Source organism: Cavia porcellus, unplaced genomic scaffold (assembly GCF_034190915.1).
Source record: "Cavia porcellus strain 051 isolate PalLab524CR breed Dunkin Hartley unplaced genomic scaffold, mCavPor4.1 scaffold_26, whole genome shotgun sequence".
NCBI lineage: Eukaryota > Metazoa > Chordata > Mammalia > Rodentia > Caviidae > Cavia > Cavia porcellus.
This window is the reverse complement of record NW_026947509.1, coordinates 14996165-15011823: the sequence shown is the minus strand read 5'-3', so window position 1 is coordinate 15011823 and position 15659 is coordinate 14996165. Positions and strand designations below refer to the sequence as shown.

Genomic DNA, 15659 nt, shown 5'->3' with positions numbered 1-15659 from the left:
TACATTTTCAAGTACCAGATCTTACTCCACTTCTAATATTAACCTTATTATACACCATTTAACATAAACATATGTAACTATTTTAATATGCATCTTTAGGATTCGAAGTTATATACAGTTAGATTTCAGGCTTAACAAAATCTCTCTGGTCAGTACCTAACCCTGTGTGCAGTTTAGGGCCACTCATGACAATTCCTCTGCAGTTCCGCCTGCACACATGAGAGTTAATTCCCTTGGTTAACCCGCAATGTTTCTCATCCTGACATATACCCAACAAGACAGGCTTGAAATTGGGACAATCACAAAAGGTAAGGACCAGAGTTCTTTTAATGGCACATACATTTAAAATTTAAATCTGAGAATTAACTCCTGGGACTGTTCAAGTTCTCCCAGTAACAAGGATGCATATAGCTAATCTTGAACAACTGAGTGCCAGCTAATTCAATTGCCTACAAATCCACTCATTAGCCAAGCAGTCTTCCAAATTAAGACATCCGGTCTCCTTCAATTTTCCACTTAAACCAGAACACAGATTTGACCAATCAACTTAAGATAAAATTACACATGAAAAGTGACTTTATGGTGTATGGACTAGTAGTTGGACAGCCTATCAAGAAAACCCTATGCTGCCACTTGAAGTTTCATGGATTCACACAAGTTTCTAGGGAATTACCTCAGTATTCTTATTGCAGTTATGGAAAACGGGTCATATTTTTCAGATGTGTATTTAAAGTAGCAATGTTTGCTCATTTCTATTTGGGTGGTCTAACACACACTCCAATTTCATGTCTGAATAAAACCGATATTAAGGAGATCATGCACTATACATACTTAGAATCTACTTAGTACGTGATCGTAATACAAACGCTCATACACACACACACACACACACATACACGGGAAAGTCTCAGTTCATATAATTTATTGCAGTTAGCACACAGTTTAAAAATTCACCAACACACCAATAGTACAAAACTAAACAGCATTATAAGTTATTCCCCCCTCAGGAAAATAAAACATACTATGATTGTCAAAGCTAGATGTCAGTCTAAGTTTTAGAACAAAGGAAGAATGTGAAACTAAGAAAAGGAAGAAGCAATCACTCACAATGACCACAAAAAGAAAATCCAAAAGAAAGTCCGTTTTTCTCACAGACATTGATTGTCTTCTCTAAATTAATAAAAATTATTTTAACATAAACTGCTTTTAAAAAAAACCTAGAAACTCTTCAAGTAACTAAAGATAATGCTCCAAGGCCATTTTCACAGCTTTTTTTTGTTTGTTTGCTTTAAATGCCATTACAGCCAAATTAACACACATTTGACCAAATATTTCCAAAACAGTCCAGCAACACACAATGGAGTTTTCCATTCAGTATCTTAAGCACAAAAATAGGCTATGTTTACAGTAGTTAAGGCGATCAAATTTTAAACAAAAGCAATTAAAAAAAAAAAAAAAGGGAAAAACAGCAAACGTTTTCCATGCTACTCCCATAGACCTTATTTGTAAGTGCAAGACAGGAAAACAAACACTGTGCAAAATGCTTTTGCCCTGTGTGCTGGTCATTAAAACCACACATGGGGCTGCAGCCTCTGCTGCTGATACATAGTCTACTAACCCCCTTCCCCATGTCAATCAAGGCAGTCCAGTCCTTTCAGCCTGGGGCTTTTTCAGTCCATAGAATCTTTTCATGAGTTGGGGGGGGGGGGAGGTTAAGAAAGAAGGGAGAGAAAGAAAAGGGGAGCAAAAAAAAAAAAAAAAAGAGAGAATGACCTATTGTCAATTTGTGCAGTAGTTATTCTAAAAATGCTCAACTGGGTAAATGTGTACACCTAAACTTTGAGCTGGCATGGGTTTTGTGCAATTAGAAGTTTGTTATAAATGCACACTGCACATGCAAATCTTTTAAGCCGTTTGTAAACATGTATATGTTCCTTGTTATGTAGCAAAGTTATCAATTTGCAGCTTAAGTTTTTATTCAGCTTAACAGTTTCAACTTAAAACAGTGGGAAAGTCAATTTAAATTATATAAAATAAAAATAAAAACAGTGCATTTACGTTCTTCATAACACCAGTTTTTTTCCAAATGGTGCTATTTTTCTAAGGAAATTAAATAATTTTAAACTCACTCGTTAAAGTTATACAATGCAAACAAAGACAAAAAATATATTGAACTCATGCATTTCTGTAGCGTTAATATTTACTTTTCAAGACTCAACTAAGAGCATCAACACAACCTGTCAAGTTCTTTGACACCCCCCCCAGCCCATGTAATCAATTACAGTATACAAGAACAGTAATTCACATTTTTAAACACACAGTTCAACACTGCTGAAGCTGCAATATCCTTTTTCATCCCAAGCAAACTTTCACAAAGACAGTGTCCCAGTGATCCCAGTGTACTTCAGAATTTCTCTCATTGGGAACCGTCAGAAAACCAGAAGTTGCCACAGAAAGTTTTAAGTCAACTGCTTGTTTAAAAATAGATAATCCAGCATTTCAGAAATTTTCCATTTGGGTCTAAAAGCATTCAGGTTCCCAACAGCCAGAAAAGATTCATGCAATTTGAGACACAGAGGTTAATAAAACTGGAGGGAATTTCTACTTAAAAAAAAAAAAATGTGGGGCACAAAAACTCAAAAGACAATGCAGTGTTAACAAAATTAAGCCATATGAAAGCATTTTGTGATAGGACAATTTGTTGAGAAGGTTCTTATTGGCTTACTTCACCTATCCCTCAAAAGAAAGATACCCCTCTATTCTCTGACTTGCTCTAAAGTTTCTTTTATCAGAATGCTAAATTAGTGAGATTCTCATGCTATTATTCTAAAGTGCAAAAACAAGTTAAGATCCCAACTTTTTAGTTCCAGGAAACAAGACTGCTTTTAGACCGTACCACAACTATATAGAGATCTATGTATATATGTATATATGTATATATATATATATTATTTATATATATATATATATAAAATTATTTCCAAAGTTCTTGAGAGCTATCTTCTAAGGTCCAGTCTCTGACAGTAGGCAAGCTCAGTGCTTCACTTTTGACTGACAAGGAGTTCACCAACTCACAGTGGAACTTGCGAATGTGTCTGTACAGGTCTCCCGACTGCGTGAACCTGCGTTCACACCACTTGCAGGCGTGCGGCTTCTCGCGTGTGTGCACCACGGCGTGGCGGCTCAGGTTGTGTGAGTATTGGAAGCTCTTGCCGCACTGGGTACATGTGTAGGGCTTCTCTCCCGAGTGAGTCCTCTCGTGGCGCTTGAGAGTGTACATGCAGGAGAAAGTCTTCCCGCACAGCGAGCATGTGGGCACGTTGACATCAGCCGCTGGCTTGCTGCGGATGCCATCCTGCTCCCGGAAGTGGGTGCTCAGGTGGATCTGCAGGATGTGAGGGCTGGGGAAGACTTTGTTACACAGGGGGCACATGAAGATCTGGCCCGCGGGGCTCAGGATGTTGGAGACGTAGGGGAGCAGACTGCTCTCCATGCCCCCTTCCACCTGGACCCGCTCGCTCTCCGGGGTCATCATTTCATCATCGCTGGCTTTGTCCTCCCGATCCAGCTCCCTCAAGACCGAGTCCTCCCTCAGAGGAGCCAGATGGGCCGGCTCATACTGTACCCTGTTATTAGTGCTCACACTTTCTTTCACAGTGCTATGTTCCATGTCATAGTCATTAGTGCCAACATCACTCTCATCACAGGAAGCCTCTTTCTCCACCTTCACCTGCACCAGGTTGCTTCTCAGCACGTCCTGTGAAGAGAAATAAGAGCTGTTCAGATTTTCAACTCCTGAAAGGCTGGACTTGACAGACAGGTCCAGCACACAGTCAACATCTGCTGAATCCCTCACGGAGGTGACAGACCTCTGGGACAAAGACTCTGTTGAGCTGCAGGGGCTGGCTACTGTTTTTCCAGCTGCTGTGGCGTGTGGCTCTGCTTCTCCGCCAGCCTGGGGGATGCCTGCTGAGTCTGAGGGCAATCGCATCCACATATTCCCAGGCTCAGCCGCCAAGTCCCTCTTGCTGGGCAGGATGTTCAATTTTTCATCTTCACCTTCATCTTCATCACTGGGCAAATCACCTGCCATGTGGCTGCTGCCATCCGAGAGGCTCTCAACTTTGTCCGAACAACTTGAAGCATCTTCTTCCTTTTTGGTGCTGTCTGCCTCCGTGGTGGCTTTCTCTTTTAGCTTCTTTTTGCAGACTTTGACAATGTCATACATGTGGAGATAACTGGCAGCTGCTAGCACGTCTTCAATGGGCAAGTCTTTGAACTGGAGTTTCCCTTCATACATGAATTCAAGCAGGAGAGCGAAAGCGGGGGCTGTAACAATGTCGCTGTTCAGATGAACAATGTCTCTTTTGTCCAGCTGGTCCTTGTAAAAGAGGTGGAAATACATGCTGCATGAAGCCAGTACAGCTCGGTGTGCTCGAAACTGGGCATCTCCCACCAGAACAGTGCAGTCACAAAGAAAACCCTGGTGTCTCTGCTCACTCAGACACTGTAGCAAATGTCTGCTATGGTCTGGAAACTCCATACTGTCTTCATAACCTGGGAAAAGAGGAATTTCTCATTAGAACCTCGTCAGGAACAACTTTTCAGCACTCTGGTCCCCATATAAAACGATAATAATTCTGCCTTGGCTGCCGGCATCCATGCCCCTGAATTTTAATCAGGCTTATCACCCATGGACTAACAAATCACACACACAGGACTAAATTTAGGAAGAAAAATGTATACTTTCCAAAATTCCTTATCCCAGCACATAGTCTCTGATGCAGTTCCACTGGCCCTGAACTTTTTCTCAAAGCCTACATTTAACTCCAGCCTCTGACTGAGGACAATTTAGATCTCTTTCAGAAGAAATTTAGCTAACCCTACTTGTCAAATTATGTTCCCCACAAAACTACAAGACAGTTGTAATTTCAAAGGGAAAAACTTGTATGATGAACAAAGGAAAGTCCCAGATATATTCTGGAAGATTCAAGAAAACTCATTCAACTATTTTTTTTCATACTTCTGATACCTGACAGTACACGGTTTAAGCACATACATGCATCTGGCTGAGTCAAGAAAAAAAAGAAATCGCACAGTTAGTCCAGAAATCAGCAAACAACTTACTTTTAAAGTCAGAGTGTTACAACAACAAAAGCCCTGTGTATAAAAACAGATGTTAATGCCTTAAGATTTGCAGGTATAGCACACATTCACAGGATCAGAAGGAACTATGCCAACAGATGGAAAAGATCATCTTTACTATGAACAAATCCAAAGTTTTTTTAAACGAATTGAGAAAAAAAATGGCTATTTTTTTTTTTCTTGCTAGAATCTGTATATCAACAGTATTAGGAACCAAGAGTTTCTATTTAACTCTAAAAATTCTTATCTAAATTTTGATCTCCTATAAGGTAAAACAAGTTCCATATTAAAATTAACTCAAAAATTTTAAGACAAAGCCATACCACTCAAATAAAACTCAAAAGCTTTAAGTCAACTTTTTTTTAAAGCTTTTCTAGAAAAACTTTTTTTCCCTCCAGGCTCTGCCAGCCTTCCTCCCAACAGAATATACTTTGTTTCAACACAACTTGACATATTTTTTTTTTCCCCATTAGCTGCTATTCATTCAATTATGCATCTTTGCCTTATTTTCTGGTAAGGGAGGGTGAAAAGGAGAGAGAGGAAAGGCAAAGATATAGGAAGGGTCAAAATTCAACTTTAGTGAGTAAACTGTAAAAATAAAAAAAACCTGACTTCCCCTTTCATGTGACCAGAACCAAGGTTCTGCACCACTCATCTCAGCAAGCGCATTTTGAGGACGAATACAGATTAACCTAATATTCAGAAATTACTTCCCTTCTACTTCTAAGCTTTGCCCAAAACAGACTAAAACTTTCACCCTAACGCCAGATACATCCTGCAAGATGCCACTGCTAGAATAAACCAAGATTTACAATACAATCACTTTAAGTGCCCCACAGCTAACATCAATCCTAATCCTTGAGAGGGCTAAAAATAAAGATTGGAGGGCAGCTCACAAGGTAGCTGTGATCAAATTAGGAGGCTGAGAGGACAGAGAGGGACGAAGAAGGAAGCTTATAAACATCTGATCCAGCTGACTGTGGCCATATGGCAGCTGCTGCCCAGATAAAGAGATTAAGAATAGAGGAGTGCGATTACAGCTGTCTGGCCAATTCAGGCAGCTCAAATCTACAAGTTCTAAATTAGTCGCTAACACAAAAACTCCTGCAAATAATTATTGTTATGCTGAAATAAAAGCTCTCTTAAATATATATCTGAAAGAGAAATGAGAAAACCAGTCAAACTATTCTCACGAAGACAAAAGTTTGGTTTTTTGCTTTTTGTTTTTTTCCTCATCTTAAAAAACCTCCGGTTTCAAAAGCACTACAGCTGTATGTTTCAGTAGTGCTGCTGAATGTTTTGAAGAATAAAGTTTCACAGTGGAATTAATTACACAACAATCTAGCTTCTTAACTAGAATAATCTTCTCATATAAGTTGAATGCTGGATTCCAGTTCACCATTTCTGCCCCCCTCAAGCAAAAGAATCTAAATAGCAGTGAACAAAAAAGCATTTTAATCCAAAGTGATCCCAAAAAACAGTATTTCAAAGTCTTTCTTAACATTTCAAAACTTGAAATATTTCCATGTATTAAAGTTATTCACTTGCTCAAGTAAAAGGGATAAAAATTAAAACTAAGCCCAAGACTTTCAATTCCAGTAAGAGTATTATTTAATGCTCAATTTCATATATTATTCCTAAACTGGGTTAGAAAAGTAATGTGATTTTTTTAAAATTAAATAAACAAAACACCAAAACAGAAATATGCTCAATCTAATCTCTTGCTACTCCTACCTTTAGGACACATAAAACTGATTAAGTCCTTTCCTCTGAGTCTTCCTGGCTCCAGGTCTGTTACATCGGTGGAAAAAAAGCAGACTAAGAGAGACAGATGCAAAGTGGAGATGATGTTAGAGAGGAATGAGATACCTTCTCCACCACAGATCCGCACACACTAACTCCCTGTCTGTGTGTTAGAATAAAAGGCTGAGGGATGGCAGGCTGTCAGCTGCTCTGACATCATGTTCAGATGGAAATGCTACCTCCAGCTGTGCTCCTTTTAATGCCATATGCTACTCCTCTACACTCCTGCCACCAGCTTTTTCTTAGGAGAACTTTTCTCTTCTGTTAGTATAAACAAAATACTTCAAAGTCTTCCTTTTTTTCCAAACTTTCTAACAGAAGAAATTGAAAAACTCAGCATATGGAGTTCTACTGTATTTATGGAATAGCAACACTTCTGTCTTAAGTTGGTGGACTGGCTTACATACTGACAGCACACTCAAGCCACGGTGCTATTCAGGAAATCCAGATTCACTTTTATTCAACTCCAACGTTCAGTTTCAAAGGCAGCTTGGGGATATTTTTAAACCAACCCATTTGACATCTCCAGTCCCATTTCAACATTATTGCCGGGCTTTTTTTCCCCCTGTGGAGATAATGGTATACACCACCGAAACGCTGGCAGGCTTATTAGGAACTATTCAGCCTGGCTCACCTTATTTCACTCTTACTTAACAACTTACCTACAACTACCTTCTCAGGAAAATTTTTCACACTGCCACAGCTAATGCAAATTTCAAGTCTCAGTATCAACAAGCTAGCTGTACTTTCTGAAATCCTGGAAAGTATTTCAGTTCAATGAGACAAATTAATAAACTGATACAACCTGCTGCAGTCACTTAAAATGAATGCTGTACCTGCGTATCTGATCTTTCTGCGCAGAAAAAACAGAACCTTGTCTTCCCTTGATCTGTGTCCCATAACATGGGGGGGGGGTCACGCTGTAATGTTTATGATCACAAGAAAACCTTTCAGAGGAAGGAGGAGGGAGCCAGACAGGTCCAGTAAGTTTGGGAACTTTAAAGCTGGTTTGTGGGTCTTTTTTAGTGGCTGATGAAATGGCGATGTAACCAGGGCTGAGCTGACCAGCGCCCTGGAAGGTACTGCGACATCCATGAATGTCAAACACTTCCACAAGACACTTGGAAGAGTGAGAAACAGAAAAAGGAGCTGGGGACTGAGGCGCAGGGGTCCCAGCCCCCGCGGTAACTACTGAGATCTCACTAGAAAACCGAGGCAAAGTGTTAAAGGACGACAAAACCCAACCACTGGGTCTTGTCTTCACTTTCCCAAAGACACAAACCTAACTTTCTCTAACTTCGCGGTGAATGACATAATTATGAACGCCTTGTTCACGAGCCACTCTTCCCCCAAGCGACACAAACTATTCTCCACAAATGCCCTCGCCCCATACCAATATATCAGGCATTAATCACCCCATTTACCCAGTGGGGTGGGGGGTGACTGACAGTTTAATGAGCCCCAAGCACCGCAATGGGCCAGCGACTCCCACTCCACAAATCAACCCCTTCACTTCTCGCTATCGCGGACCCATAGAGGTTCTGAGAGGTTGGGGTTTTGTTTTTCAATGAGGCGTAGGTAGGGGTGGGGGTGCCGAGTGGGGAAGAAATGCAAATCTTTGCGTAGCTGCTTGTGCTAAGAGCACACGGGGAAAGAGGAAGGTTAAAACCACAGGGAAGAAGGTGGAGGGCGTAGAGCCGGTGTAGCAGGAAAACACCTTCAACAACAGCCAAGAAAACAGACCCGGGTCACGGCAACAACAAAAGAAAAGTCGCAAGAAGCAGCCAGGAGGAGGAGGGCGGTTGCTACCGCTTCCCCGACGCCACCGCGCGCGAGCCCCGGGGCCTCCCGGCAACGGCAACGGCCATGGCACGGCCCGGCGCGGCCCGGCCCGGGAGGGGCGCCCTCCGCTCCCCTGCCCTCCCCTCCCCTCCCTCCCCGGGCGCACTGCAGCTGCACGGTCCCCGGAGCCGCGGCCGTCCCGGGCGCCACTGCAGCTGCGGCGGCTCCCAAGCCCCCTCCCCCAGCCCGCCGCCCTCCGCACCCGAGAGGCGCCGCCGCAGCTGCACCGGCCGAGCCCGCCCCGCGCCGCAGCTGCACCGGCCGGGGGGGCGCGGCACGCGCCGGCGAGTCCGCACCGCCCGCCCCGCAGCTGCGGCGGCCCCGGCCCCGCGCCCGGCCTCCCGCAGCTGCGCCGCCCCCCGCCGCTCCGCCCGCACAAACTAACTCCACTCGCGGGGGCGCCCGGCCCGGCCCGGCCCGGCCCGGCCGCCCGCACTACCCCGCCAGCCGGCTGCACAGCTGGCGCCCCCATCCGCCCGCCAGGGGACCCCGGGCGCTGACGGGCGCGGGTCAGGAACCGGGGGCCGGCGCGGGACTCACACGGAGCGGCCCTAAGTCACCGCGTCCCCGCCGCCGCGTCCTCCTCCGCCTCCGCCTCCTCCTCCGCCTCCGCCTCCTCCCGGCCGCCGCCGCCGCCGCCGGACTTGGTGGGCTTCCTCCTCCTCAGGCCCCCCTCCCTCCCGGCCCCCCCACCCCCCAGCCCCGGCCCCGTCGCCCGCTCCCCCTCCCTCCCACCCCCGCTGGCAGCCGGAGGAGCGCGGCGGAGCGAAGAGGGCCCCACTCTCAACGGCTCCCCATGGCAGCAGCCCAGCGGCGGCCGCAGCCTGCCAGACACAGCGAGGGAGCGAGAGAGGGAGCGAACGCGGAGCCGCCGGGCCGGCGGGGGGGGGGCTGCGGGGGGGGCAGCGCGGGGGAGGGGAGGGGAGAGGAGGGGGCGGGAGGACGCACCACGCACGCACGCGGCGGCGCCGGCCAGATGTTCCCCCCTCAGCTCGGCCCGCCCCCCTCCTCCCCTTGCCCGCGCTAGGAGTCTGCGATTGACCGAAAGCGGCAGCACCGGAGCTCCCCTCCCGCCCCCAAGCCGCAGACTCTTCCAATAGGAGGGCTTCGTTTCAGAGAGGGCGGAGGGGGTGGAGGGCCAAAGGCGGATTGACAAAGAGCTCCAGCCAATGGGAGAGGCCATTTGGGGCTGCCGCCCGTGCTTGCCAATCGCAGGCGTTAACTGTTGGAGTGGGCGGGGCACGGGCGGGCGGGGGGCCGGTAGCGAAGCGGCGCGGGGCGGAGTCCACGGGCGCAGCGGCGGTGTCGGCAGCGGCGCCCCTCTGGGTGACTTGGCCGTGAGAAAGTGAAAGGAGCCCGCAGGCGGCGGCGACAGCTGCGCTGGGAGGGGCTTGTTTCCAGGCTCCGAGTCCCCGCGCACTTCGGGGGTGCAGAACAGGCTTTTCGGTGCGCACCGTGGTGACCATAAATACACTTTTTAAACGTGCTGGGGCTTGGCTGGGCACACGGGGGGCTGGAGGCCGGCCTTAGGTGGCCCCGTCCGCGCCCTCGCACAGCTCCCGCCTGTCTGCGCTTCTGCGCCGCGCGGCGGGGTCCGGCCAGGTGCACCTCGGCGAGCGGCTGGGGAAGCATAGCTTCTGGGTGTCTTTGATCGTCCAGTTGCGGGCAGAGCCGAGCGCCCGATTTCCCTTGGAACACTCGCGTTCCGTCTATACTTTCGCTGTTCCGAGAAATTCTCGGGTGACCAAATGCTAGGGCATTACAGTAAAATTGTTACTTGTAGATGCTTTAGCTGATTCCTTAATTGCTATGTAACATGCCACAACTTTACCCAGGGAAGATGTTAGACTTGTGTCGCTTTTCCCTTCCTTCAAATAAACTTTTGCAGTCCCTTTTTTTCTCAGACTGTGTTGATCGCTGGCCACAGCCAGGAAGAAAGGCAAAATTTCTCCTCTCGAAAAATGTTAAATCTTCTTAGGTCAAGAATTGCGACAAAAAGGTGAATAGCAGCGTGGGGCGCGGGAGGGGGCAGTTTCAAGCAAATGCAATGGAAAACTGCACAGTGAGGAAGTCGATACATGAGTAATTGTCTAAATGAAATGTGTTTATTCTTTGCTCACCGAACTCGGGTTGGCAAGCTTGTTGCTAACCAACTTGCCAGGACTCCTTTCTACTGTGCAAAATGTGCTTTCGCTTTGTTCCAGGTCAAATGGGTAAAGTTGAAAGTCTGGTGTGGGCAAATCAGACATGTTGAATTGCTAATGAGCTGAAACGGGAGCTCGAGAAATTCCTGCAACTGCAACGGCAGAGTCAAGATGTCCTGATAGAAGTAACAGTAGTGATGTTCTGGCCTCTGTCCTTAACCTGTGTGTCCTCATGGACACTGACCACTGAGGTCAAGGCTATCCTATGTAAACTAGAATTTATTTTTATTACACGAAGTCTATGTTGTATCCATGCTGTTGATAAATTCTGGGTCTTTCCAGTCTTTTGTTAAAAGGCCCCATTTCAGTTTCACATGTTTCAAATTAGGAACATCTATAAAATGTTCTGATGGATGAACCATACCGAGAGAAAAAAGTAAAAAAAGAATACATGCATTACCAAGAAGTGCAGGGGGTCCAAAGGGGAAAAAGAAGTGTTTGCATTTTGAAAGCTGTTTCTCACCAATTAAGAGTTAAAAATAAAGTTAGCAGATCTCTGGATAAATAATGTCAAGTAATTGACAGTGTCAGGATATAAAACAAATTCATGAGAAAATTAGAGTGTTCAGGTTATCCACAAAAAAGCTTAGATACCCAAGTGTATGGAGTTGAGAACAAAGTCTCAAGTCTAATAAAATGTTTTACAGAATGTGTCTACAAGTAGAATGACAATCCCACAGATGTGGAGGAGGAGACATTTGTGCATCAAACTGTGACCATTGTTTTTTCCTTCTAACCCTCATTACTTTGATTCATTTTGAGAACTGGAAATAAAGACTAAATGGATATTTAAGGAAGGTAGTATGTCACCCCTTGATTACTACAACAGTCTCATCCAAGGTCCCTGGTGCAGTTGTTTTTTCCTTGCTCTTTTTAATCTCTCCGCTTCATTTTGAACATTTTGAACTTATAAACATTGTGGAAGTGATACTTTTAATCCCCTTTAGATAGTCATCAAATTGCCAACATTCTGACAGTTATTAGATGTATCATAATGCATAATAAATACTGTATCTGTTCTGCAACCATTGGAACAATAGAAGGTAAAAATTGAGGGTCTAAATGCTTCCTTTAAACAAACTTAAAGTGGTGTCTATTCACCCCTAGACAGCAGGCTTTGCAAATTAACTATGATACAAAACTACTTGACAGGTGGTTGTGGTTGTTGGAGGTGATATTATTGTTTGTTTCTTTGTATCAGCATTGACAATCTACTTCTTTTTTTCCTCACAAAGTTGAGAGAAATTCAAAAAGTACCAATAGTAAAATATTGGAAAAATACACTATTGCATTCTCTCTGTAAGAATATCATTCCTATACAGTTCCAATTAATTCATACTTTTGTGGGAGTCCTGAAATTAAAAAAGAATAATCTAACCATTCATAACTGGAGTTCTTGCCAGAGAATAAGTTTTATATTTTAGCAACATGCATTTAACCAATAACAATTTAACAGTAATCGAATGTTGACAGACCAAATAAAATTTAATTTGTTGAATAACTCCATAAAATGAATGTTCAACTGTTAAATGTGGATGAGCACAAGTTAAATCACTTTTTAAAAAAGTATTTTTATTACACTTTATGTGGTAGATCATGTTGGAAATTTACCAATAAAATTAATTTTGAAAACTGAATTTATATTAACTTCATGCCTACTTGGAATTTTTTCTTTAAAAAACTGAGAGAGGTAAATCACAAAAGATCAGATATTCCAGTATGTGATACTTATATTGTAACAACTATGAAATGTAACAAACTACAGTATAAATTAACCTGATTTTTTTTAATGGTCTCACTGAATTGTCTAGGTTGATCTCAAACTCCTGGGCTAAGGGGACTCTGCCTCAACATCCTGAGTAGCTGAGAATAGCTACACTATCTGGCTGTGATTTTTTACCTATGGAGAGAAAAGCACACACTAAACGAAAAGTTTGCTCAAGCTTCTGCTAAACCTGCTCACTTTTCATATCATGGAATACCTAAAACTCTGTTAACTTAGCTTTTCTTTTTTCCTACCCCCATGTCGCCCCACTTTGTCCCTTACCCCATCCCTGGATTTCAGAAATGAATAGGTTAATGTTTTCTAAAGGGAGAAAGAGGTACAGAAACACAGCTGAGATGCTGAGAAAAGAAAGTAAATGAACAAATTGGACCACTCATTACAATAAAGTAGACAGGGAGCGGCACTTTTAAACGTGTTTGTATATTTATAATTCTCCAGAGCACATTCTGTACCATCTTCCCTTGGGTTATGGATTCTGTGACACTTGAACCTATTTGGTAAGTTCTTGAACTATGATCAGTCTGACTTTGGAGATCACTCAGCCTGATTCCTAGCCTTGAAGACAAAAGTGATGATGTCCTCATAATCTCTGGAGGAGAAACCCTCAAGACCTGCATAGGCACCAGGTCCCCCGCCCCACACCTGAAGCAGTCCACGCCCACGCCAGTCATTCACTGGCTGAGGGTTAAGATGAGCAAAAGACGCAGTTGTCCCCAGAAGAGTCCTTCCGCTGAAGCCAGTTTTCAGTTGCTTATTGTAAATTGGTATTTTTATAAACAGCATAATGTCGGCAGGAGGCTCTGCTTAGACTAAAACTGTCCACTTCAAAGAATTTAGGAAAAAAGGGCTTTCAGTAGCCATTCAATCTACACCTTTTCTCTCTTCCGGCCTCGATTTTTCTCTCTCCATCTCTGATAGACCTGACCTTCTTCATGTGCGTTGCACCTTTTGGCACACAGAAGTTCAAAAACGCTTCATGGTGTTTCTCACAGTTAACTCTGTGCTATAAAGACATGCGTCATTACTTCATATATGATCCCAGGTGTGTGTGTGTGCGCGTGCTTCGGCTGGAGCCCAGCCCTTGCACATTTAGGGAGGCACTGTTCCACTGTGTGACATCTGCTCACCCCAGGGAACTTTGAACCCCAAACTGCCACTCATTCTTGCTACACAGAATACCTTCCTGCCATCTACTTACAGAAGGTCAGTCAGTTAAAAATTATTTAAATGTCACTCTAAATAAAATAAATTCGTATAGGCAAGCCTACTATCCTTGAGAACCACACAGGGCATCTAAAAACCAGATGTTATAATTGATTTGGAAATTAAAAGATGTATTTATTTCATGTATATGCTTCTTTTTGGTTTTAATTTTTAAATTCTCTGAACATATGACTCTTCCAGATGATAGATTTTTTAAAAAAGAGATTTAATATGAACCTATGATGTTCATGGAATTCTTTAAGAGGTACTTGTTCTAAACTTCTGTAAAACATAAAGTATGTATTCTTTTGTTTAAATAAAAATATAAACCTTTCATGCTTACCTCACTCCTAAATACAGCACCCTTATGGGCTTGAACCAGCAGAAAGGAAAATAATACAGATTAGAAGTTATCTGGGAACTTGCAATACTTTGGAGAAATATGAAACTGCATCATAATAATTCTTATAAATGTCCTGCCTTGTGTTGGATGTCAACAATACATGAAATAATATAATTCCTCCTTATATTTATGACTTCATTATGTATAAATGTCTTTGTGAACTCACTGAAAACTACGGAGTTTTTTCTTTCAGTGATACTTTATTATTGATGCCTCATAAATACATAGTACTTGTATGCATTTGTAATATAAATAACTTAATTAAAATCCTTGATTATAAAGAGACTCTATACATTCAACACAAAAGTCTTGGTACATACCAAATTCAAACTACTTGCAGTAATAAGAGCAGACAGAAGGTTAAATCTCACTCCAGAAATTTACTTTGCCCTGAGGAATCACATGCAACTCAGGAAGTTGCTTCTCTTACAAAGAACTAACATTTATGCGTAAGACTAAAATGATTATTTTTAAAGTACCCATTTTACAATGCAAATGTGTATCTAAATTAAACTCAGTAAAAATAAGCATTTTAAATTGAATCTGCAGTAATGACTTTATGGAGACAATAGGAAAACTGATTCTTGAATATCAACTCAGAGAAAACAGATTTTTAATTCTTCCTAGAGGTTTTGAAGCTTTCTTTGTTCTGTCTGTATATGCTAATGTACTGGCATGTGTTTAGCTGAGAACCCATTGCTCTGAAGTTATTTCGTAAAACCGAGGCTGTTCAGCAAGGCCACAGCAAAAAAGAACAGGCAAATCAGAAACAGCACCAACAAAAGAAGTCCACAACACCAAGTCAGGGCTCAGGACTTCAAATATGAGACAGGTTTAGGGCCATGGACTCTCTAAGGAAGAGCAGGAACAAGAGACTGAGTTACAAAGGCATTTCAGACAGAGACAAATGACAGTTGGAGAATAGCAATATAAAGGACAATAGTTTTGTAGGGGAGAGGAGGGAGGGTGTTAAGGAGCAGTTAGGTTGTGATGATGTGGGATGATTGAAGAACAGTAAAGAGAAAGAAAGTGTTTGAGGGAAGAGGGCTGTGGAGGTGGAAATGGCACATGCAGAGACATAAAGAAAGCAGAGATGCCAGGACTCCTTCTGGGCTTTGCTCATCTATTCCACTATCTTTTGTCAAACCATGTCTCGTTAATTGTCAATAAATAATGTCTTATGAAATAGCTAGCCCCAAAGTAAAGAGGGCTGGAATAGACTTGTGTAACCGTGGCCGCTCCTTTGGGAGTTGTCCCTGGCAGTTACTTCTGC

The 15659-nt window shown here is 43.4% G+C and overlaps 1 protein-coding gene across 4 annotated transcripts; it reads right to left on the bottom strand.

Annotated features, from left to right (window-relative positions):
* Positions 1-905: 905 nt before the first annotated feature.
* On the bottom strand, positions 906-9468 carry Zbtb18 (zinc finger and BTB domain containing 18). Of its 4 annotated transcripts, XM_023566935.2 has the most exons (4): positions 7785-7802; positions 6880-6963; positions 3870-4557; positions 3535-3757 (listed from the first exon to the last, which is right to left on the bottom strand). In XM_023566935.2, the coding sequence occupies exons 2-4, from the start codon at positions 6890-6892 to the stop codon at positions 3748-3750; spliced, it is 711 nt and encodes a 236-aa protein (XP_023422703.2). In that variant the 5' UTR covers positions 6893-6963; positions 7785-7802; the 3' UTR covers positions 3535-3747. The 4 variants fall into 4 exon arrangements, with proteins under 4 accessions (XP_063092825.1, XP_003474290.3, XP_063092826.1 ...); XM_063236755.1 differs by lacking the exon at positions 7785-7802 and adding an exon at positions 9331-9348 and having other exon boundaries at positions 906-4557; XM_003474242.5 differs by having other exon boundaries at positions 906-4557.
* Positions 9469-15659: the final 6191 nt, after the last annotated feature.